Source organism: Schistocerca americana, chromosome 5, assembly GCF_021461395.2.
Source record: "Schistocerca americana isolate TAMUIC-IGC-003095 chromosome 5, iqSchAmer2.1, whole genome shotgun sequence".
Taxonomy (NCBI): Eukaryota; Metazoa; Arthropoda; class Insecta; order Orthoptera; family Acrididae; genus Schistocerca; species Schistocerca americana.
The window spans coordinates 463567286-463593915 of NC_060123.1; the positions used below are offsets into that span (position 1 = coordinate 463567286).

The 26630-nt window shown below is 38.8% G+C and overlaps 1 protein-coding gene across 1 annotated transcript in view; it reads left to right on the top strand.

The window, feature by feature from the left end:
* The window catches only part of LOC124616435 (cilia- and flagella-associated protein 91-like), a 295797-nt gene that overhangs the window by 220970 nt on the left and 48197 nt on the right, over window positions 1-26630 (top strand). The window contains exon 12 of the mRNA XM_047144742.1: window positions 21852-22073. Within this exon, the coding sequence (XP_047000698.1) occupies window positions 21852-22073 (222 nt within the window). The remainder of the gene's footprint in view (window positions 1-21851; window positions 22074-26630) is intronic.

The window sequence follows — 26630 nt, forward strand, 5'->3', positions numbered from 1 at the left end:
TGTCTACAAATGCTAGGAACGTAGGTTTGCCTTTCCTTAATCTAGCTTCTAAGATAAGTCGTAGGGTCAGTATTGCCTCATGTGTTCCAATATTTTTTTACGGAATCCAAACTGATCTTCCCCTAGGTCGGTTCTTACCAGTTTTTCCATTTAGCTGTAAAGAATCCGTGTTAGTATTCTGCAGCCGTGACTTATTAAACTGATGGTTCGGTAATTTTCACATCTGTCAACACCTGCTTTCTTTGGGATTGGTATTATTCTATTCTTCTTGAAGTCTGAGGGTATTTTGCCTGTCCCATACATCTTGCTCACCAGATGATAGAGTTTTGTCTGGACTGGCTCTCCCAAGGCTGTCAGTAGTTCTAATGGGATGTTGTATACTCTAGGGCCTTGTTTCGACTCAGGTCTTTCAGTGCTCTGTCAAACTCTTCACACAGTATTGTATCTCCCATTTCATCTTCATCTACATCCTCTTCCACTTCCATAATATTGTCCTCATGTACATCGCCCTTGTGTAGATCCTCTATATACTCCTTCCACCTTTCTGCTTTCCCTTCTTTGCTTAGAACTGGTTTTCCATCTGAGCTCTTGATATTCATACAAGTGGTTCTCTTTTTTCCAAAGGTCTCTTTAATTTTCCTGTAGGCAGTATCTATCTTACCCCTAGTGAGATAAGCCTCTACATCCTTACATTTGTCCTCTAGCCATCCCTGCTTAGCCATTTTGCACTTCCTGTCGATCTCATTTTTGAGATGTTTGTATTCCTTTTTGCCTGCTTCATTTACTGCATTTTTATATTTTCTCCTTTCATCAATTAAATTCAATATTTCTTCTGTTACCCAAGGATTTCTACTAGCCCTCGTCTTCTTACCTACTAGATCCTCTGCTGCCTCACTACTTCATCTCTCAAAGCTACCCATTCTTCTTCTACTGTATTTCTTTCCCCCATTCCTGTCAATTGTTCCCTTATGCTCTCCCTGAAACTCTGTACAACCTCTGGTTCTTTCAGTTTATCCAGGTCCCATCTCCTTAAATTCCCAACTTTTTGCAGTTTCTTCAGTTTTAATCTACAGTTCATAACCAATAGATTGTGGCCAGAGTCCACATCTGCCCCTGGAAGTGTCTTACAATTTAAAACCTGGTTCCTAAATCTCTATCTTACCATTATATAATCTATCTGAAACCTTTCGGTATCTCCAGGCTTCTTTCATGTATACAACCTTCTTTTATGATTCTTGAACCAACTGTTAGCTATGATTAAGTTGTGCTCTGTGCAGAATTCTGTCAGGCAGCTTCCTCTTTCATTTCTTAGCCCCAATCCATATTCACCTGCTACGTACTGTGGTTCAATCATGTCCACATTGTTACTTTGTGCCAGGAAGGGCTCTTACCAAGGGAAGTGTCCAGGTGTCTTTGAGTGAACCAAAGCAATGTTGTTCAGACATGGAAGAGATACAGAGAGACAGGAACTGTTGATGATATGCCTTGCTCAGGCCACCCAAGGGCTACTACTGCAGTGGATGACTGCTACCTACGGATTATGGCTCGGATAAACCCTGACAGCAACACCAACATGGTGAATAATGCTTTTCATGCAGCCACAGGATGTCGTGTTATGATTCAAACTGTGTGCAATAGGCTGCATGATACACAATTTCACTCCCAACGTCCATGGCAAGGTCCATCTTTGAAGGGTTAGCATCATGTTCTCTTCACCAATGAGTGTCGCATATGCCTTCAACCAGGCAATCGTTGGAGACGTGTTTGGAGGCAACCCGGTCAGGCTGAATGTCTTAAACACACTGTCCACTGAGTGCAGCAAGGTGGAGGTTCCCTGCTGTTTTGGGGTGGCATTATATGGGTCCGACGTACGCTGCTGGTGGTCATGGAAGGCACCGTAACGGTTGTACGATATGTGAAAGCCATTTTCCGACCAATAGTGCACCCATATCGGCAGCATATTTGTGATGTATTCATCTTCATGGACGACATTTTGCACACCCCTCAAGCACATCTTGCGAATGAATTCCTTCAGGATAACGACATCGCATGACTAGAGTGGCCAGCATGTTCTCCAGACATGAACCCTATTGAATATTCCTGGGATAGATTGTAAAGGGCTGTTTATGGACGACGTGACCCACCAACCACTCTGAGGGATCTATGCCAAATCGCCATTGAGTAGTGGGACAATCTGGACCAACAGTGCCTTGATGAACTTGTGGATAGTATGCCATGACAAATACAGGCACGCATCAATGCAAGAGTATGTGCTACATGTTATTAGAGGTACCAGTGTGTACGGCAATGTGGACCACCACCTCTGAAGGCCTCACAGTATGGTGGTACAACATGCAATGTGTGGTTTTTATGAGCAATAAAAATGGCAGAAATGTTGTTTTTGTTGATCTCTATTCCAATTTTCTGTACAGGTTCTGGAACTCTGGAAACTGAGATGATGCAAAACTTTTTTTGACGTGTGTATAATCCACAAGGTATTTTGCACATTTTCCACACAGTAATATCATCAATGTAAATACCTGTTGTAAAGTGCATTTTGTTTGATGATGCATAGTTACAGTGGCCTGAGAATTATCTTATGTGCTTCAGACTAATGTATGGCAGACCACTAGGAAATTATTTGGATCCATAATTGAAACAGAATGCACACACAGAACAGTTTTGTAGTGAGGAGATGCTGAATTGCAGAAAGGCACAACAAAAAGACTGTAAGCAAGTAAGCTTTCAGGCAAATGGGCCTTCATCAGAATTAGACAACACACACACACACACACACACACACACACACACACACACACACACAAATGCAACTCACACACATGGCCAGGGCCTCATGCTGCTGAGGCCAGACTGCAAGCAGCAGTACATGATGGGAGAAGCAAACTGGGTGGTGGGAGTAAGGAGGAGGCTGGGGCAGGGAGGGGAAGGGATAGCAGGGTAGGAGTAGGGAACGGTAAAGTGCTGCTTGTAGGAGCATACAGGAGTGAGGTGGGGAGAGAGTAGGACAGCTAGGTGCAGTCAGGAGATTAGATGGTGGTCAGGTAGGAGGGGGGGGGGGGGGGCAGCAGGAAAAGAGAGGAGTAAAAAAGGATGTGAGTGCTTTGGTGGAATAGAGGGCTGTATGGTGCTAGAATGGGAACAAGGAAGGAGGTAGGTGGGTGAAGGACAATGACTAATGAAGGTTGAGGCCAGGAGGGTTATAGGAATGTAGGATATATTGCAGAAAAGCAGCACTTCACCCTATTTCACCCCTAACCTGCTAGCCCTTTCCCTGCCCACCCCAACCGCCTCCTTACTCTCACCACCCAGTTTGCTTATGCAAGCATGCGCTGTTGCTGCAGTCTGGCTATGGTAGCCAGAGACTGAGGTCATGTGTATGTGAGTTGCATTTGCATGAGTGTGTGTGTGTGTGTGTGTGTGTGTGTGTGTGTGTGTGTGTGTGTTGTCTAATTCCAATGCAGGCCCTTTTAGCCAAAAGCTTACTTGATTACAGTCTGTTTATTGTGCCTATTCGCGATTCAACATCTCCACTATATGGTGAGTAGTAACTATGCTTTTCATTATACTGTCATTATTCCATCCAGGACCATCCACTGTTCGATTTAAAGCATCACTAGTGCATTTTTTTTATTTTTTACTTACTGTACAAACCAAAACTCTATGCCAGCCAGGAACAGCATCAGTGTTCATTCTACAATTTCTTCTACTCTCACTTAACTTGTGGAAGAATCCTATGGAGCAGCTCTTCTGGAGCAAAAACAGTGTTTAATTTGGAAAAAAGCAGCGAGAGCAATTACAGGTGTTTGAAACAGAGAGTCATACTGGGCTCATTTCAAAGATCTAAAAATACTAACTGCACCTTCCCTCTAAAATTTTGCCTCCTCTCAGTGAAAAAGCAACCAGAGACTTTTACTTGCAGAAGTTCTATCCACAACTATGGCACAAGGAACAGAAATAAATGAAATGAAATGATCAAATGGCACTGATGGCCAGGAGTCTCCATATGGGGACGTTCGGCCACTTAGTTGCAAATCTCTTCAGTTGAAATCACATTTGTTGATTCGTGTGTCAATGATGATAAAATTATAATGAGGACAACACAATACCAAGCTCTGAAGTGGAGAAAATCTCTGACTCGGGCAGGAATCAAAACCAGGTCCACTGCATGCCAATCAGATGTGCTGACCTCTCAGCTAAGGAGGTGGACAAGGAACCGAAATAAAATAGGTTTAGGATATACTAGATTCAGTAAGACCCAAAACATTTTATTGTTCTGGCATAAAGCTGTATAATAAACAACTCTGACAGTGAAAGACCTACCATACTGTTCCTTTGAGAGGTATTGAGAGAATCAGTTATTCACCAGCTGTGTTTTCAGAGTAGAAAAATTCTATAATGGTGTGGTATCGTAAACCTAAAATGTAATTTTTAATGTAAACTCTTATTATTGTATAAATTCATAAGTGCAGTTATATAATAGTGTGGTATCGTAAACCTAAAATGTAATTTTTAATGTAAACTCTTATTATTGTATAAATTCATAAGTGCAGTTATCAAAACCCATATCATTTATATGATCAGTGACTGATGAATAAATATGAACATATACCTATATTCAAGACCTGTCTCATACAGCCTCCTACTGTCACCTCCTCCAGTCCTCTTACATACATCTCTTCCCCCATCAAAGCTAGGGCCACCTTTGAAAGCAGCCATGTGATCTACCATCTTAGCTGTAACTACAGTGCTGCATTCTGTGTGGTCATGACAACTGACATCCTGTCTGTCTGCATGAATGGCCACCACCACACTGTGTTCAAGAGACAGCTGTACACCAAGTTGTTGAGCATGCAGCCCAAGGCAGTGTGCTTTATTTTAATGACTGCTTCACAACCTGTGCCATATTCCTGTTACCGACCTCAACTTTGCTATTCACTGTCCTCCACCTGCCTATCCCCAGCCCTGCTTGCATCCAAAACTACACAAACCTTATTATATCCCATCAATACACCTAAAAATAGTCCTTACTGCTTCTCTACTTCTCTCCTCTTCTCTTTCTGCTTTCCATGCCCCCCTCCCAGCTCCCCAGCAGAGCCTCCAGATGCCCCTCTTACCAGCCTAATTTGTCCCCACCGTAACCCTACATACTTCCACAGGCAACATTAGCATCTTTCTCCACCCCTTCACTGCTGTCCCTCCCTCCCTGCCTCACATCTCTTCCATTCACCTGATAGCTACCCCAGCTAGATGACTGTTCACCCCAAAACACAGTCACAATTAGGCCTCAGCATCTGAAGAAGACAGTGTCCATATGTGTGTGGGTTTTTCTTGTGTGAATGTGTGTGAGTTTTCCCTCTTTTGATGAATGACTTGATCCAAAACCTGGATATATGTAGTATTCTTTTCCATTGTACCTGTCTGTGACTCAACGCCTCCTCATGTGGTGAGTAGCCATCTATCCTAACCATATTTTTGTTATCCCTTCATGGACTTTCGATTGTTTGAAAATATACATTTATATTTTCATGACAAATTTGATATTATCCCCTAAAAGAAAATATGTTTCTTATTTTTTACTTATTCCACACCTTTGCGAACCATTTTACTTAGGATCTGTGGAAGAAACATTAGCATATCACATTCTTTTTTGTAAATATATATTCTTCTTTTATAACAAGTTCTACATCTTCGAGGATCTCCGCACTGTAAGTCTGTGAATCAAGAAGTATATCTAATCTAATGACAGGTGTGTAGAGTCATTAAACCACTGATCTGGTTCCGGTTCCTAGTTTAGATATTTGCTGTTTGGCATGGAGTACTGTGAGCCATATAACACAGTTTAACTAACCTGAAGATTCTCCTTCATGAAGGGTTCTATGGAACATCATGAATGACTCAGTGAAAAATATGAGGAGGAAAGGAAGCAAAACTGGTGGAAACAGCTCTGAAATGAAATTAAACAGTGTTTACAGAAAGGTAATGAGTTTTTAGGGTACACTGTGTAATATGATCAGCCATTGTATCCTACCACCAGCCATCTAGCCCCATAATGTATTTCATCAGGCCCTGTGACACATTAAGTGGGTTGACTTAGTCAGTGACTTCTGCCAGTGTATGTGGTCTTATTATAAAACTTGCAAACGAGAACGCCATCGCTGCTTTGACTGGCTGGAAAAATTACTTGTCAGAGGGTCTTAGATAACTCTTGGACTGTGCAACTCACAAAATCTTCTGTGCATCTTCCATACAGTAATGTCATCAGCATGCTGTGTTGTGTTTTATACACTCATCAAAAAAAGTTTTGCATCACCTTGGTTCCGAGTGTCTTATTATAAAACTTGCAAACGAGAACGCCATCACTGCTTTGACTGGCTGGAAAAAATACTTGTCAGAGGGTCTTAGATAACTCTTGGACTGTGCAACTCACAAAATCTTCTGTGCATCTTCCATACAGTAATGTCATCAGCATGCTGTGTTGTGTTTTATACACTCATCAAAAAAAGTTTTGCATCACCTTGGTTCCGAGTGTTCTGGAACCTGTACAGAAAATTGGAATAGAGATCAACATAAACATCATTTCTGCCCTTTTTTTATTGCTCATGAAAACCACACATTGCACGTTGTACTGCCATAGAACAAGACCTTCAGATCTGGTGGTCCAGATTGCTGTACCCACCGGTAACTCTAATACCCAGTAGCACGTCCTCTTGCATTGATGCGTGCCTGTATTCATTGTGGCATACTATCCACAAGTTCATCAAGGCACTGTTGGTCCAGATTGTCCCGCTCCTCAATAGTGATTCAGTATAGATCCCTCAGAGTGGCTGGTGGGTCACCTCATCCATAAACAGCCCTTTTCAATCTAGCCCATTCATGTTTGCTAGGCTTCATGTCTGGAGAAGATGCTGGACACTCTAATCGAGTGATGTCATTATCCTGAAGGAAGTCATTCACATGATGTGCATGATGGGGGGATGAATTGTCATCCTTGAAGACAAAAGCCTTGCCAATATGATGCCGATATAGTTGCACTATTGGTTGAAGGATGGTATTCACGTATCATACTGCTATTATGGCTCCTTCCATGACCACCAACTGTGTACGTCGGCCCCACATAATGCCACCCGAAACAGCAGGGAACCTCCACCTTGCTGCACTTGCTGAACAGTGTGTCTAAGGTGTTCAGCCTGACTGTGTTGCCTCCAAACACGTCTCTGAAGATTTTCTGGTTGAAGGCATATGCAACACTCATCGGTGAAGAGAACGTGATGCCAGCCATGAGCAGTCGATCCAGCATGTTGTTGAGCTCTTTTGTACCATGCTGCATGGTGTCATGGTTGCAAAGATGGACCTTGCCATGGATGTCAAGAGTGAAGTAGTGCATCATGCAACCTATTGTGCACAGTTTGAGTCATAACACGATGTCCTGTGGCTGCACGAAAAGTATTATTCAACATGGTGGTGTTGCTGTCAGATTCCCCCAAGCCATAATCTGTAGGTAGCAGCCATCGACTGCAGTAGTAGCCCTTGGGTGGCCTGAGTGAGGCATGTCACCAACAGTTCCTGGCTCTCTGTATCTCCTCCATGACTGAACAACATCGCTTTGGTTCACTCTGAGATGTCTGGGCCATTCCCTTGTTGAGAGCCCTTCCTGGTACAAAATAACAATGAGGTCATGATCGAACCACAGTATTGACCGTCTAGGCATGGTTGAACTACAGACAACACATTCCTGGTGGAATGACTGGAACTGATTGTCTGTCAGGTGTCTAATAGGTGCTGCTCATGCATAGTTGTTTACGTCTTTGGGTGGGTTTAGTGACACTCTGAACAGTCAAAGGGACTGTGTCTGTGATACTGTATCCACAGTCAACGTCTATCTTCAGGAGTTCTGGGAACCAGGGTGATGCAAAATATTTTTGGTGTGTGTACAAGCTGCCTGTTTTTCTCTTTGCAAGCAGCTGAGTGGTGCATATTTTGTATTCTGCTTTTTGTTCTAAAATCGCTCTTTCATATTTACAAATGAAATTTAAGGTGAACATTTTTATGAACCATGCAAAATCATTTCAGTGTTTGTGTTTTAATTAGAAATGATGCTGAAATCCAGTGAGTATGATCAACCACAAATTTGACTACGCTGGTAGATCATTACTTATTTCAGTTCTACCATATTTTACAGTCTATAAGATGCACTTTTTTATGTGAAAAATTGCTTCCAAAATTCAGGTGCATTTTATACTCGAAATTAATAAAAAAATATTCAGTGTTTGATTTAAATTCCTACCAGTCTCAAAAATGGCCATATATTTGATGCTGTGGGAAACCTATCTCTATCTGGCAACATTGGTTTCAACTGGCAGCAGAAGCACACGAATGTGACGACCATGAGTTGTGGGGATTCACAAGCTTGCTAACACTGTCTCCTTCCCGCCCCATCATCACCAACCCAGAGTACTGTGTAGTCTGTGATGTGTCATTGCAGTCTTCAGTGCCACTGAACTTGAATTGAAAGTGATTTGTGTCATCGGTAACAGTACAATATTTCTATAAGTAGTTAGTTTCATAATGGAAAAAAATCAAATGTATTCACATGATGTAGACTATAAATTGAAAGTAATAGCAATAGCAGAAAAACATGGTAACACAGCAGCTGAATGGCATTTCGACCCTCCGCCAACAGAAAAAAATATTCGTGATTGACAGGATAGTAAAAAAGAACTGAACAAATTAGGAAGCCTAAATGTGCAAATATAAAACTGAATGCAAAATGGCCAAAACTAGAAGATGATATTTTCAAATAGATTCAAGGACATCATCAAAATGGCATTGGAGTTAATATAGAAATAAGGGTGGATTTGCTTTGCGTTACGGGTTTATAAACTGTCATGGACTTAGCATGTGAACCAAAACAAAAATATCTCAGAAAATGCCATGACACTATGAAGAGAAAATATTACCTTTCCATTGTTATATTATTCAATATCGAAAGAAAACCAGTGTGGTACTAAAGCAAATAGCAAATATGAACAAAACTCCTCTGACGTTTGATGTGCCGAGTAACAGAACTGTTGCTATGAAGGGTGCTAAAACTGTAAATGTAAAAACAAGTGGACATGAAAAAATGCAATAGGGTCATTCCACAGGAAGTGTACTAGGGCTCCCAGCTCGACCATCTTCAATTTTGAGGAAATTTGTACAGGATGTACCTGAGGGTCCTACATGAACTTATGCAAAGTTTCAGGCTCACCTGTAACTTGGTTGAGGTGCTAGAGACATTTTCGTGAAGACCGTTTTTACAAAGACCGAAAAGTCGTGAAGAAATTGTCAAGTTTGGCATTCCACTGTTCCTAATGAAAAAAAGCTAGACTCTTGCTTCTGGGTATAGTGGTACAACTTTGTGTGCTCTACACACAAATGTTGCAAGTAGAAACTTCCTGGCAGATTAAAACTGTGTGACCGACCGAGACTCGAACTGAGGACCTTTGCCTTTCACCGGCAAGTGCTCTACCATCTGAGCTACCGAAGCACGACTCATGGTAGAGCACTTGCCCGCGAAAGGCAAAGGTCCCGAGTTTGAGTCTCGGTCGGTCACAGAGTTTTAATCTGCCAGGAAGTTTCATATCAGCGCACACTCCGCTGCAGAGTGAAAATCTCATTCTGGTTGCAAGTAGAGTTCAGAAAGCAATGCATCTGGCATAACCTCAGTTCAAAGTGGGCAACAAATCATGTCGCGAGAAATTTGCCCCATATTTAACAAGGCATAAGTAGTTGAGAAAGTGCGCTATGGACCTGGTCTTCTGCCAAACTACTGTCTGTCTGGGTGTTTAGTGTATCACAAATTTTGGCCTGGCTTGTGTGTTTAATTACTGTGCTACCATCCTGTAAATTTCCTAAAAAACATGAATGCATCTGACATAACCTCAGTTCAAAGTGGGCAACAAATCATGTCGCGAGAAATTTGCCCCATATTTAACAAGGAATAAGTAGTGGAGAAAGTGCGCTATGGACCTGGTCTTCTGCCAAACTACTGTCTTTCTGGGTGTTTAGTATATCACAAATTTTGGCCTGGCTTGTGTGTTTAATTACTGTGCCACCATCCTGTAAATTTGCTAAAAAACATGAATGTATCAAAATATACCCGTGTTCAAAATCATGTATCTCCTCAAAATGGACACCTACCACATTACATTCATTAACACCATTCAACAGAGTATATTTCATATTATTAGAAAAAATTATTTTCATTTTGGTGTCTCTTTGGGTAAGGTGCAAAAAATTCGCCTTAACTATTGACTTTTTTGGTAACTCAGAAAATCCTGGCATTGATCCATGGTGGCTATGCCACTACCAACCTCAAGACTAGTAACCCCATCGCCATGGGACCAAGCCCGATAGCCATACAAGGTCAGCCACGGGTGGGTTTCTTTACTGCAGGTTCCCAAGCCCGAAAGTGGGTGCCTGGCAGGTTCCCAAGCCATAATGTGAATATCTAGCAGCTTCGCAAGTCTGAATGTGGGTATCTAGCAAGTCCCAAGCCTTTTTTGGGTCTCTCTGTGGTTCCCAAGCCGTAATACAGAATTCTTCGAGTGTTAAATGTTTTAAATTTTTTGCTGATGCCCAAAACTATTACTTCCAGCAAACTGTATTGCCGCCCCATCATTGAAGCAGCCGGGACTGGGATGACTGCAATTATCTGTTGTTCTAGGAGCCAGCAGATGTCTCTTCTAGTAGGCCAATGAAATGATTGAGCAGCTCCATGAGGATGCATGAAATTAATCACGGCATCTTTTTCTTCACGTGAAACTGCACAGATATTTCCTATCCACCATTTTCCATAATAAAAGCAAGCAACATACTGGCCAGGCTGTGGTTCATTAATGGCAACATGTTAAGTAGCAATTTTAGCATGCCGGGTAACATTTGCTATAAAGAAAATGTATCATTTGATACTCTGTGAATCTTAAGTCGCTTTTCATCGATTGGCACAAAATGGTGATGGTCTCTTGTACCAGACACTGAACATCCATCTTCAAAACGTTTCTCTTGATCAATTTTTGCATCTTCAATAATTTCTTTTTTATTATAAATAAATTCAATGCCATGAACATTTTTTGTAGGAATTTTTGTACTGTGCTGCAGAATCATTGCTAAAATAATGAATATGGTTAATTTCTTTTAAAAATGCACTTAAGGGATTTGATCAAGTACGTTAAAAACACATGCACTGCAACTGTGTCATGTCGAAGTCAATCACTGTTTATGCAGTAGCTGACACTCTTTAGGTCTTCATTACCTTTGTAGTAAATGACAAATGGATGTATTGAAGCTTGACTATTTTCCCAGTGGAATTCCTGCACTGTCTCTTGGACAATAATGGAGTAATTTTCTGCGAAATCCATTAATATAAGCATTTCTCCTGGTTTGAGACCTTCTTTAGTGAACTACAAATGCTTGATCTGATGCTTTCCAATGTAGCAGTGAGTAGAAAGGGCCAACAGTTTCGTAACTAAAAGTTCAATGAATTCTTCAACTGTCATTTCTCAGGTTTTAAGTGTGTATCAGTGTGAGTCCATTATTTGAACTGAATTGTATCCTCAGGATCAATACCTGCAAAAGCGCTTTCCAAATATTCATTTAGAGCTTCTGTTCCTGGACATACTTCACAGCAATGAAGCATGCAATCCTTTGTTTCCAAATTACAGACAATTTTGCTCATTAAAATTTTGTATACTTCTTTTATTGGGCTATGTGCCAACATTAGTTTCACATTTTGATGTATTGTGCAGATACAAACTGAATGTGAAACAGTTGTGCCAACGGTCACACACCGCTTTGGCTTTAATTCACAAAATTCGGAAAATCCAAATTCCGGTCCATTTTTATTGCAGTACGCAACAAACATTTCTTTTAAGTTGCTCAGTAATAAGTATTTCTGTTTTTTAACCTTTTCTTCATCTATCTGAACAGTAATACAGTCCTTTTTTCCTGGACAAATCTGACTATACTCTTCATAATAAAAATGTGCTATGACTTTTGCCTTCACATCCTCAGAAAGCTTTTTCCCACATTTACCTTTAGGCTGTGCCAATGTTCCCTATTCAGCTTTTAATTTTCTAGCCTTCCTTACCATTCTTTCTGTAACACAAAGTTCTTCCATAGTCTTTTTGATAGATCAGCTTTGGGGAACTAAGGTCAAAATTTGAATTTTCTTGTTATTATTTGATATATGAAATTTTTCTTTCAATTCTTGGATCAGCTCAATGTAATCTGAACAAGACAAGCATTGCTTGCTTGTGGATTGTTGCTACAATTCACTGGGATCAAGTCCTCCCACTTCTGCAATATTCTTAATAATTGCACCTTCAACTTCATGTACTTTGTGCTTTGCATATCCTTTTGTATCCCTTGCACCAATTCATTGCAATTTTAATGGTGATATTCCAACAGATGTTAACCTTGTATTCAAATTGTGATCAACATTAGTCTCATCATCTTCATCTGACTGATATCTTACGTTCATTTGTGAATATTTCAATGTATCAAATTCTTTTCTACAGGAAGGGCATGTTTTTTGGCCTGGTTTAATATCAGACATGGTTATCCTTTTAGTAGGTCAGTTGTTTCTATGTTGATTCAGTGCAAGCTTTTTCATGCAGTGTGGTTTCTCTTGCCAAATGGGTTGCAGCATGATCTTTGCAAAGATTCAAATCTTTTTAGGGTAAAGCTTCATGAAGGAAGCATAGTTGAGTATTTTCAGTAGAGTATAGTTCACTCCGCCTAGTAAGTAATTCTTGTTCTTCTAAGGAAAGTTGCTTTACAGCTTTCAGTCTTTTTAAGGCACTGTATGTTGTTAAATGGCATGGGGAATAAGTATTTCCAAAACTGCATACATCAAGTTGATCTTGTTCTTCCATTTTAACAACAACTTGATATGCTTCAGACACTAAAATCAAATTGTCGAGTCCTAAATAACGAAAAGAAATAAAATTAATAAGCATTCAGCTTCCCAAAATATATGTAGCAGTCTCTAGCACAGTTAAATGGTTAAATTTAACAATGAACCTGTCACAAACAGGTTTAAAATCACTGAATAAATAGCAAAATGAATATTTAAATAATGAAGACATAATCAACAAAATTCCAAATTTTAGGCAACATTTTTGCACCTTACCCAAAGAGACACCAAAATGAAAATAAGTTTTTCTAACACAATGAAATGTGCTCTGTTGAATCGTGGTAATGAATGTAATGTGGTAGGTGTCCATTTTGAAATACATGACTTTGAACACGAATATATTTTGATACATTCATGTTTTTTAGCAAATTTACAGGATGGTAGCACAGTAATTAAACACAAGCCAGGCCAAAATTTGTGATATACTAAACATCCAGAAAGACAGTAGGTTGGCAAAAGACCAGGTCCATAGCGCACTTTCTCCACTACTTGCCTCGTTAAATATGGGGCAAATTTCTCGCGATATGATTTGTTGCCCACTTTGAATTGAGGTTATGCCAGATGCATTGCTTTCTGAACTCGACTTGCAACATTTGTGTGTAGAGCACTCAAAGTTGTACCAGTATACCCAGAAGCAAGAGTCTAGCTCTTGTACATTAGGAACAGTGGAATGCCAAATTTCTTCACGACTTTTCGGTCTTTGTAAAAACGGTCTTCACGAAAATGTCTCTAGCACCTCAACCAAGTTACAAGTGAGCCTGAAAGTTTGCATAAGTTCATGTAAGACCCTCAGGTACATCCTGTACAAATTTCATCAAAATTGAAGACGGTCGATCTGGGATCATCATCTAAACTGGGACACTTGACATGGAATGACCCAATACACGGTTGTCTTTTCATGCTGTGCTGACAGTGCTAAACTTAATCCAATTATCATTTTCAAGTGCAAAACAATGCCAAAACCTTCTGAAATACCACCAGGTGTTATTGTTCACAAACATGACAAGGGTTGGATGGACGAGACTGGTATGAAATTATGGATCAACAGTGTGTGGAAGAGAAGGAAAGGTGCTTTACTGGGAAAGAGTTCTCTTCTTGTGCTAGATCAGTTTAGTAGTCATTTGAAAAATTTTATGAAAAAGAAATTGAGACAGGGAAATACAGAGCTTTCTGTTACTCTGGGAGGGCTTACTTTGCAATTGCAGCCTCTTGATGTCTCGATAAATAAACCATCTGAAGTGTATATGAGAGAGGAATGGAACAAATGGATGATGGATGAAACCCAGCTTTAATTCATACTGAAAGAAGCGAGAGAATGACCAACAATCAAACAATTGAGTCAGGGGATAAAATAGTCATAATCTAGAGTGACAGAAGACGTTATTGTTAAATCTTTCAAGAAGTGCAGCATAAGTAATGCTCTTGATGGCAGTGAAAACCTTCTTATACATGAAGAGAACAACAGTGATGGCAAAGAGCAAGAAGAAGAAAAAGAAGAAATTTCAGATGATTGTTTTCAGGAATTTTAAAGATAACTTCAGTTTTATAAACTAAGCATCTCTTTCTTCAGTCTGACTTTGCAGTCTCATAATAAAAATGGTAGTAATGTTATTTTTTAAAATAAATTTGCTCAAAAATTAAGGTGCATATTATAGTCAGTAAAATATGTGTAAATTTTCTTGACATGTGTCTATATAGCAACCTTTTTTTGCCTGTTTGAGATCTTTTTAATTAAAAAATCTATTTAAAACTTAATTTTTTTTACAATTGTTAATCGTCACTGATGATGTTGGCATATCAGCTGATTCATGCCCTGAATATTGTTGGGATATTTCATAACATATAAATGCATCATACAAATGTGATACTCTGCTTGCAAACTGAAAAGAGAAATTAAAGATTCTGATGATTCTGCATTGATCTCAGTTGCAGATTTCTCAACTTCTGTTTTTGGCTTGAGAATGGTAAAGTCGCCAGGTCAGGCAAGCACTACACACAATAAACAGCTGCTTAGATATCAGAGTACTTGTTGTATTAAAATATGAAGAGGAATTTTATAATTTTGTGTATTGTGTTATTCTGATTCAAGCCATTTTGACAGTGTTTTGTTGATAAACATGTGTAAAAAATGTCTGTACAATGTTATCCATATTGAATATTTAGTGTGTTGTCATCTCCGAGAAAGGTTACATGTGTTTTTATACAAAATTGGGCCAGAGAACCTGTTTTAGGCTAAATATGGAAATTTTTATGAATGATCACTTAATAACCATCACATAAGTCACTGATGATGTTGGCATATCAGCTGACTCATGCCACGAATATTGTTGGGATATTTTGGGTATCACGGGAACTAAGAGTCTCAAAACTGCCAAGAAATTTTAAAAAATGTATAAGCTTTGTTTAAAACAGATTAAATTTCAGTTGTGTTTCCAAGGATTAGCCCACATGAACTGGTTTGTGGACTGACTGGATGCAGAAAACACTGAAGCTAGGAAAAGATACCCATTCACAGGCTGACCATGTCTGCTGCCAACAACAAATCTGATATGATTCTTTACTCTACAAGTGGAATTGGAAAAATGACAGGAAGTTGAGAGAAGGCAGATAGAACAATGCTCCACTAAGAAAAATTGCAGGAAGGCTAACTTTTCCAAATGTAGGTTAAAAATAAGAGACAGATACAGCACTTGCCCCATTTATATGCTTACATAATTGTAGTCTGCAGACCTGTGTTCACTTTCTTAGGACTAAGTGAAATACTGACAGTAGTGATTGCACCACATAAGTTACGAAGTTTTCAGAGTTGTGAAAGTTTGTTACTATAATAGTTCTAAAAACTATTGCATGATTTAAGTACTACTCTAATTTCTGGACAAATGCCCTTCAGATGATGTAGTTCTTGAAATTTATGCTGAAGCAATGTACAAAACGCTGATGTAAACATATGTTTTAGAACATTAATAATAATAATCATACAGTAATATTCTAATTTTTAAAATCTGTTGCTCTTCAAAATTTGTGTTTAGATTGGAGTGGATGGGGCAGTTAACAAACTGCCCCTTACTCCCCACCTCCTACCCCCTGCCACCTTCCAGAATTAACCCCTAGATCTGCATCTGATGAAGGAATCAATAACTATATGCAGTTAAAGTATCATTGACTATGGATGTTCAAAGGAATGTTAAGGAATATAGAAAAATATGTCTGCTTTGCAAGAAGTGTTATAGGAAACTGGTTGCAATTTATTTTAGTAGGCGACATTAAGCTTTTGTCTTTGGGAAAGAAGATGTAGAATACCAATGGATAAAATTCAAAAGTGCATTATGCTATACTTCATATATATGTCCTGAAAAGGATAGTGAGGAATAGGACAGACCCATCATGGTACAATAGCCTTGTTAGAAAGTTTCTGTGAAAGGAAAGAGAGCTTCATTAAAGACTTAAATAAAGTCAAAGCCTTTTCCATAGACAAAAGGTGTTGAAGTCAGAACGAACAAAGGAGGGGTATTCAAGAAACTTTCAGTGAATTTAAAATAAAATTTTGCCTCCCAGTCTGATGAAAAATGTTACATAGGTTTTGACTTACATACATGCAATAAATAGTTTAGAATCATCTAAACTGTAGCTCAGTGATCATACTGGCACGTGATAACACAGAGGATGGAAAAATACTGAATTTACTCTTCTGACACGGTTTCACATTGGAAGACTGAAATATAGTTCCTTCTTTCATCATTGCATGAGCACCATGATGATAAATATTAAGATATCAAACAATGGGAACTCCAAGTTGGAATATCAACAGTTGCACAGGATAAACTGCTACATGCCATTGAAGATGACAGATTGAGTTGAAGACAGACACAACAAAAAGACTGTTACGTACTAAGCTTTTGGTCAAAGCCTTCTTCAGAAAAAGGGAAAACACACACACAAGCAGGCACACTTCACCCACACCTGACTGCTGTCTCTGGCTGCTTTCGCCAGACTCAAATATTAAGATGTGTGTACCTGGATTAGAAAGTCAACTAAAATCACACAGCGGAGGAAAGGCAGCAGGACCAGATGAAAGAGCTGTAAAATTCTTTACAGATTGTGTAGTTCTTAGTTTATTGTTTAGGAGATAGGAAAAGGTTGGGAAAGAATAAAAAAGATGAGAAATTCAATCAGACCCCAGGATTAAAGGTGAGAGAGCTGGTGGTCACATTTTCCTGGGATCAGAGCGAACTGCTCAGCCTTAACCTGCCCCAACATTTGCCTCTCCCCTCCCTAAAGAAGGAACTAATAGTTCTAGAAGCTAGGATTGAGTCATATACTTTTATGTTCCACCTGCTAAACATAACTACTGATGAGCAATAGTGTCTAATAATTTTATAGTTTTCTTTTATATACAGATGTGAAAGAAGTGCTCTCCTCTGGACAAGTTTACTGTAGGTCACCAGACCAACAAATCATTTCAAGTTATTTGAAATAGTTACAGATTGTTCCTGTGTCCCAGAAGATCACCAGACTGAAGTGCATAACAACAGGTCTGTAGGGGTGACATCAGTTTGTTGTGGTATTGTGTAACACATACACTCATGTTCAGAAAAAACAGAACACCTTGAACAACTAGAGATAGGACGTTCATGTTCACATGACATGTACATCAGTATGTTCTGCAGAAATGATTAGCATTTGAACCACGTTGGCCTGCAGATTTGAGGTCAACATCAATATCATTGCACAACACCACCTACCAGTAAAATGTGCCTGCAGCTCTCATTGTTGCTATAAACTGAAGGTAAAGGAACAGTGTGATTTGAGTAGATGTGCAGGATGCTTCGCAGACATATACACAATACTGTCAAATCAGTAAGTTTGAAAGAGAGTGCATTATTGGCATGAGAAAATGTGATGCACCCATTCAGGAATCTGCTGCTCATGTGGGACAAAGCAGTGCAACAGGTGTGTGCAGAATGTTTCACAGAAGGCTGTAGAACACAACAAGATGAGTCAAGTTGCACCACCCAGACCACCTGCCCAAGAAGATCGACACATCATCCAAATGGTGTTGCAGGACAGATCTGTGTCCTCCTCGGCTCTGGCACAACAGTGGTACATCATACACTATCAGGGGTGACAGTCCTTCTTTGCCTGCCTTTTGCAAGTGTGTAGAAACAAGCTAGATGCCAATGGTTAATGGAACAACATTACTGGGGATAAGAATGGCATCAGGCAGTGTTTCTTGGCAAATTCAGGATGTGTGTGTTTGAATATGATGGCTGCATTTTGGTTTGCCACGAAGAGGAGGAGTGGCAGCACAGTAACTCCATCTGCACAACATATACAGCACCAACTCAAGGCTTTATTGTGTGGTGTGCTATTGGCTACAACCAAAAATCATAGCTGGTGCATGTCCAGGGCACTGTGACCAGTGTGAGCTATGAAAATGACATTCTTCGACCCATAGCAATACCCTTTCTGCACAACACACCAGATCCCATTTTTCAGCAAGACAATGCACAACCACATGATGTTTATTTATTTATTTATTTATTTATTTTCTGTCCATATAACAAAAAATTTTCGGACATTGTCAGGAAAATTTAGATTACATTACACATATACAGTAAAATATTTACATTCTTTCATAACAACATATGGATCAAATATTTATTCTTTCATAACAACATATGGATCAGACACGTGTCTGTACACATTATTTTTCAAAAGGGCACTACAAGTAGATTCCTCTATAGTGTAACACAATTTAGCTTGTATTTATAATAGTACAGTACACATAATACATCGTATAATTACATTCTTTCATACCACTGATAGATCGGAGATATTGTCTATATACACTGTTTTCCAAGATGGCACTACAACTTAAAGTCCTCTATAGAGAACAACACTTCTCTCTTAATAATTGCTTCAGTCTACTCTTTAGCACATTTAGATTTACTTTCTTGAGTTCACAGGGAAGTGCATTGTAGAAATTTCTCCCATTCTGTGTGGGCTGTGGTCTGTTGCCTTTTTATTGGTCACAATTCTATGAAAATTTTCCCTTCCCCGTGTATCATAGTTGTGTACATTACTGTTTCTCATATTAAATTCAGGATTTTGTTTCACAAACATGACTGTCTGCAGTATATACATGGAGTACACCGTAAGAATTTTACATTTTCTAAAGATGTCTGTACAAGGCTCTCTCTTCTTTACCTTGGCTACCATTCTTACTGCCTTTTTTTGTAATCTAAAAAGTCTGTCTATATGAACTGCTGATGTCCCACCCCCTATCGCAATACCATACTGAAGGTGTGGATGAATCAACCCAAAATATATTTGCCTTAAAGTATCATGGTCCAAGAAGGCTGAGACCCGTTTCAGTAGATACACGTTTCTACTTATTTTCTTGCAAATATTATCTACATGTTCTTTCCATGATAAGTGTTAATCAACAACGATGCCCAAAAATTTATGTGAATTTGCATATGCAAGACCCAATGGGGGTGTAAATACAGTATCAGTTGTGGCAGCATTATAAGTGGGGATGAACTTCATTATTACTGTTTTGTCTTTATTTACAAGAAGCTTGTTTGCTGTAAGGTATGCGGACAGAAACTGATCTCGGTACTGTTAGCTGCAGACTGCATATCACTGCCACAGTTGATGAAGGATATGTCATTGGCATAGCTTACAACCATGCAATTTTGGGGTTCAAATAAGTTATTTACATATACAAGGAACAGAAAAGGCCCTAGTATGCTTCCTTGAGGCACACCACATTGAAGTGTCCTGAAGTTGTTAGGAGCTGCTCATTATTTTGATGAGTTAGCTTTACACATTGATTCCTGTCTTTCAATTAGGAGGTAAGTAGTTTCAAGGCCAGTCCTCTCAATCCATACTCTTCTAGCTTACACAGAAGAATGGAATGATTCACAGTATCAAAGGCTTTACTCATATCTAGGAATGTGCCTATTACCTTGTCACTTTTGTCCAGCTTATTTAATACTTCATGTATAAAAGATGCTACTGCTGTTGTAGTAGATCTCCCTTTTCTAAATCCGTGTTGTAGGTTGTTTAACAGATTGTGTTTGGTGAAATATGATGCGTGAAATATGTTGCGTGAACATGTGCCTTCTTAGTGCCAGTCTTTTGCCCTGGCCCACTAGATCACGAGACTTGTCACCAGTTGAAAATGTATGGGATATGGTGAATTATGCCTGTTTACTATAACCTTTCTGGAAACTGGAAACATCCCCTGTAGGAATCAGCATGGATTCAGTAAACAAAACACTGTAAAGTTCATGGCATAAAGTGTTTTCCATTGTTTCAGATATTTGGGCTTCTTCTCATTCCAATCATGTAAGGAGCACAGGAAGAATGGTTTGCTTAAATGTTTCTGTGTGGGCTGCTTTTAGCGTAATCTTGTCTTTGCAATGCCTGTGGGAGTGATATGTAGTAAGTTGTAAAATGTTTCTAGAGTCCTCACATAAAGGTGGTTCTTGAAACATTGTAAGTGAGCTTTCATGGCTTTCATGTGATAGTTTGTATCTGTTTTTAAGCATCTGCCAGCTCAGTCCGCCCCTCCCCTCTCCCGGCATGTCTGTTATGGACTCCCATAGGTCAAACAAACCTGTGTCCATTAGTAATTCTCTTCTTTTTATACAGTCAAGATCTCCTGTTAGTCCTCTTTGATGTGGATGCTACACTTGGGCAATAACACAAGATAGGTTACGCAAGTGTTTTCTGAGCAATTTCATTTGTAGATGTATTGCATTTTCACAGTATCCTACCAATGAGTTGAAGTGCATCATTTGCTTTACCTGCAACTGAATCTTTGTGATTGTTACGTTTCATATCTTTCCAAATTTTTACATCCAACTATTTGTAAGTTGATCCATCCCATTATGATGATATTGTATCCATACAACACTTACTTATTTTGTTTTGTAAAGTGTGCAATTTTACATGTCTAAGCGTTTAAAGCATGTTTCCAGTCCTTTCCACCACTTTGAAATATTATCAACATCTAACTGAATGTTTCTGCAGCTTCTATCAGACTGTACTTCATTACAGTTAATTCCATCATCTGGTAAAAGTCTGAGGGTACCATTAATATTGTCAAGGGTCCTTGGGAAACACCTAACGTTACCTCTACACACCTAACGTTACTTCTACGTGTGTGAGTGACTCTCATCAAAGAGAACATGCTTTGTTCTTCCTGCCATGAAATCCTCAATCCAGTCGGAAATCTCACTTGATACCTCTGCCAGGCACTTTATTGTGAATAGCAGAGTAATCACATCGATGTAGATGTAGATAATTGTATTTTGTAAGTGTTGTCATGGTATTGACTTAAGTGATTTTCAGAAGTTAAGATGTACTGCATCATTTCTGCTTTGATTCACAGCTTTTAAGTTGTCATGTGACAAGTAATGAGTTGGGTTTTGTACAACAAGTGGATGCCAAGGGTATAGACAGTAGTTTTGTGCATCATTCTGCTATCCTTTTTGTAGCCTCGTTGTGACCTGTTCTTTCTTCCATCTCGTAGGTACAGTTTTTGTTCAAGGGATCTACAGCATATTATGGTTAAAACAGGAGATACCTCAGTCAGAAATTTTGTTTAGAGCATGATAAGGCTTTTCTTGAGCCTGATGCTTTGTGTAATCTATTAGGAGTACTATCTGGTTGGAGTGCTCTTCATCATGCACCATAAGATGGTTTGCTGAATATAGATGTAGACCCAGATGTACATAGATGTAAATAATGTTGCACCCCATTTTCTGTAGTTCTCAGATGAAATGTATTAAAAAGATCACAATCATTTGTTAGAAATTTTCATTGAAGTGAAAATTGTATAATAATTCCCAAAATTTATTTTCAGGATAGTAACTGGCTGGCCATGTGTAACTACTTAGATGGACTGTCCTTGAGTGGCATACTAAACTTCTTATTAAAAGAGATGACAAGACTGCAGGATGAGCGTCGAGCACATGCATTTGCTTTACTTGCAGAACGTGAAAGAACTTTAAGAGAATGTGTAGAAGCCGAACGCCGACAAGCTGAAGAAAGAAGGCGTAGAGAACATGATGAAGTTTTTAAACAGGTTCAGTCATATTCACTTATTTGTCTTGTTGAATTTATCCAATCTGAAATATCACATGTAGTACTCATTTACTCTGGCTTTAAACCAAGCTTAGAACATTACCATTTTGTTTTTGTTATGTTCTAGTGTTCTATATAGTGAGCTCAGGGATTGTGCCACCTTGCATTTCATCTATTTGAACTATCTTGACTGAAGCATGCAACTAATATTTAATTGTAAAGAATATAATTCTAGTTATGAATCTAGGAAGTGAAGATGAGCTCTTCAAAATAAAGTGACATAAATAATGAAATATTATCAACTTAAAACAAAATTTGATATATTTTTGAGTTTTCAGTCAAATAAAAGAGTCACCCTGATACAATGTTTCATACTTTCCATTTTCTGGTTAAGTTTTGTATCCTGTAGGAAGTCATCTTTCATCTTTTTGGGACCACTCTGAGGAGGCTTTAGATATACCTTTGGAAGTTAACAGTCAAGAGTATTGGGGGAAGCTGTTAGTTGATATGAAGGTGATCCCAAAAGTAAGGTCTCCAATAAATAATAAAAAAAGAACAGAAATTTTATTTACTGTAAATTGTACATAGTTTTGAAGCTTGAACACTTTTCTATTTTTCCACATAATCACCATTTCAATCAATGAATTTTTGTAAATGCTGTAGCAGTTTTTGTATGCCTATGTCATACCAGCCTGCTGCCATGCTATTGAAGAAGCATTGGACCTCATCTTTCACCTTGTTGTCATCACTGAAGCACCTTGGTAGTCATTGGGCACAATCCAGACTATAGGATGGATGGGTGATGATGTTCCATCCAAACTGTTGCAGAAGATCCACGGTTTGATGGGTGGTGCGGAGGTGAGTTTTGTCATGGAGAAGGCTTATGCGCTTGCTCAGCAATCCTCTTCTTTGGTTCTGAATCACCCATCTGAGTTTTTTTTTAGTGTCTGACAATACCTGTTGTCATTTATTGTTGTCCCAGAAACCATGAAGTTGACCAAAAATACCCCTTTCAATCCAAAAACACAGTAGCCCTGAATTTACTGGCAGACTGCGTTCTTTTAAATTTTCATGGCTTTAGTGAACCAGAATGCTGCCACTCACATGACTGTTGTTTGGTCTCAGGTGAGAAGTGGAAAGTCATGACTATGGAATCCAAAAGGTTGTCATTTTCATCTTTATAACTTTGAAGAAATTGGCAGGGAATTTCAATGCATGGCTGTTTGTGATCTTCTGTCAGCATTCTTGTGACCTATCTTGCGCACACCTTCCAAAATTTCAACACTTCAGTCAAAGTCCGGTGAATGGTGCTCTGAGAAATCTCAGGAGCAACATTGCAGAGCTCATCAAGAGTGATCCACTGATATTGAAGCGCAAATTGTTTAACCTCTGCAATTGTCTCTTCAGGACTTTGTGGTCTCCCACTTCTTTCCTCGTCATGAATTTCAGTACGACCACCTACAAACTCTCTACAATGCTTGTGGACATCTTTGACATCTGAACATAACTCTCCATACACTTCCCTCAATTGTTGATTGGTTTACTGCCTTTGCACTCAAAAACCGAATAACTGCACAAACTTTGCACCTGTTTGGTAGTGGTTAATGGGAGCTCCATTACAAATTGGCTGCCAAGCCAAGACTGAAAGCTCCAACAGGTATGCGGTGGTTTCTGTAGAGAGTGGAGAGAGCATGGAAAGAACCAGTGAGGCCAACAGCCAGCTCTTTGGCCACAGCACTTTGGAGACCTTACTTTTTGGATCACCCTCATAGATCATATACTGAAACCCAAGAGTTACCAGAAAGTAACATTGACTCAACATATTTTCTAAATTTTTTAATACAATATTTCAACATGTTTCATACTATCCATTTTCTTTAAAGTTTTTATGTCTTGTATGACGTTATCTATTATATAAAACATCCTGGCAGATTAAACTGTGTGCCGGACCGAGACTCAAACTCAGGACCTTTGCCTTTTGCGGGCAAGTGCTCTACCATAGGTTCGCAGAAGAGCTTCTGTGAAGTTTGGAAGGTACGAGACGAGGTACTGGCAGGACTGGGGCTGTGAAGGCATGTTGTGAGTCATGCTTGGGTAGCTCAGATGGTAGAGCACTTGCTTGTGAAAGGCAAAAGTCCCAAGTTCGAATCTTGGTCCAGCACACAGTTTTAATCTGCCAGGAAGTTTCATATCAGTGCACACTCTGCTCCAGAGTGAAAATCTCATTCTGGATCTATTATATATTTTGAATCACACTCCTTCTCTCTCAGGGGAGCATCATGTGCCTCTTTGGAAAGCGTCCTTAGCATTGAGATAGAAGCTGGTAGATGAGAGATCATACTTTGAGCCCCAAAGGCTACCAGATAGAACATTGGCTCCTGCCAGCATCACATCTACCACTTTGCTGCCACAACAACATTGTTCTGTGGATCAGTATCTACAAATCAAATCTTGGATTTTTCTGAGCTTTATATTACTTACATTCAACAAGATGCTAATGGACCACTTCCATCCTGTGTTAGTGTCAATATATTATTATGGAAGAGAGGAAAAAAGACAGAGAAATCATCACAGTGATAGTCCATCATGCCCTTGTTACTCTTTTCTAATGGGCAAAATCTCCTGCAGAGTAGAAAACTCTTAATAGTATGAAACATGTCACTTCATTGTATACAAACATAAGATTTAACATTAAAATGTTCAATAATCATTCCGGCATGTAATGCATGAGATAAGTAGACATAGTATGTGTTAAAACTTAGTATATTGGTCTGTTTATATGTGTGTGGAACTGCCACTGATGAGTGCTAGGAAGCAATGGTGTAGAAATTTTGAGACTTAGCACAGTACAAGAGTAAAGCAGTATGCAAGGGTCACTTTGAAAAGGACAAGACTTGATACCAACATACCATATGATCTATTATTGCAAGTTTCCACAATGATTCACTGCTAGATATTGTGTAAGTGACTCTGTTGACTTGTCCTATGTGGTATTCAGTTGCTGTCAGCAAAAATGTTGAAATGGAAACATTTCTGTGCAATGATTTCATGAAGTTTCATAGTGGGCAGGAGTGTGAACCATTTTCTTAACCACTTTATTTAGCATATGGATATTACTCTCCTTCAGTGAGCATTGTGTTTCATAGACACAGCAATTTCAGACATGAAGAAAATTTTCATAGCGACAAAAATTAGTCTGACCCCTACCCCTCCTCCCCAAACAGTCATTAGCAATTACATACATTTCTTGTTGAGATAATGATTAAAGAATGATCCTGTCAATACATTTAGTATTCTCTTGGGACTCATACAGAAATTAATCCACAGATCGTACACAGGTGTTCTCATTTACTTATTTTATTTATATATTTATTCTCAGTAGACAAATATACAGATATGTTTTGGAGTATGGACATATTTTACACTTCCCTCATCACTTTGCAGCAACAATTACAAATAATAAACATAAAAAATATATAGCTTGATTACTGGTACACATGAATAATATCTGTACAGTTTAAAGTATTCTTGTCCTCTGAAAGAAATCCTTAATCCTACAAAAACATTTATTGGTAAGACACTCCTTTAAGGCCATTTCAAAGCAAGTTACACATGATCTTTTCAGTGTTTTTGGAAGTTTGTTAAAAAATGTGATCGCATGTTAAAGGGATTGTTGTCTGTACTTTATGTATTATATCTTTCCAGGTGATAATCATAGTCCCTTCTAGTATTGTAAATGAGCACATCTCTATTTAGACTATTGTGCTGCCTGTATTTTAAAATTTGTTGAACTGTTTTATAAGCATATAGTGATGACAGTGTTAGTAGATTCTTGCTTTTGAAAATCCCTTTGCAAAAGGCATTATACCTAAGCATACATGCTTGACAGCAGCACACCTCCATACTTCAGTTCCATATGTGAGATATGAAAATGCTAAAATGTAGCGAATATTACTCATTTGCTCAAAATGAAATACTAATGACATTGTCCTCATTGCATAAATTTATTTTTTTCTCAGTAATGTTTCCCACTTTGTGTGTGACTTGTATGATCTGGTATCTGTCTTGTAGGTTTGACAGTTAGAGACTTTTAGCTATTCCTCTGGTACCATAAATTTCCAGTTTATCAACTAGCAGCTTACAGCATACTGCACCAAATGCACTTGATACATCCAGGAACAAATATACCACCCTTTCTTTCTTATCTAATTTCATAAATATTGTATGTACTAGGTCACATACAGCAGATGATGAGTAGCCTTTCCTAAAACCATGTTGGGTTTCTCATAACACTTTTTCCTTGGCAATAAATTTTTCTAATCTTAGTGCAAAAATTTTTCCTAATATGTTGCTTAGGGCCAGAATTAAGCTGGTGGGTCTGTAGTGTTTTACTTTGTGGTTACTACCTTTTTTGTGTAATGGCTGGACTATTCTATATTTAATTCAGATGAAGATACATCTATATTCAAACTTTCGTTGAAGTAGTGGACCAGAACAGGAACGAATGAATGCATGTTTTTAAGATAATGGAGGAAATTTCATCCAGTCTAGTAGAGAC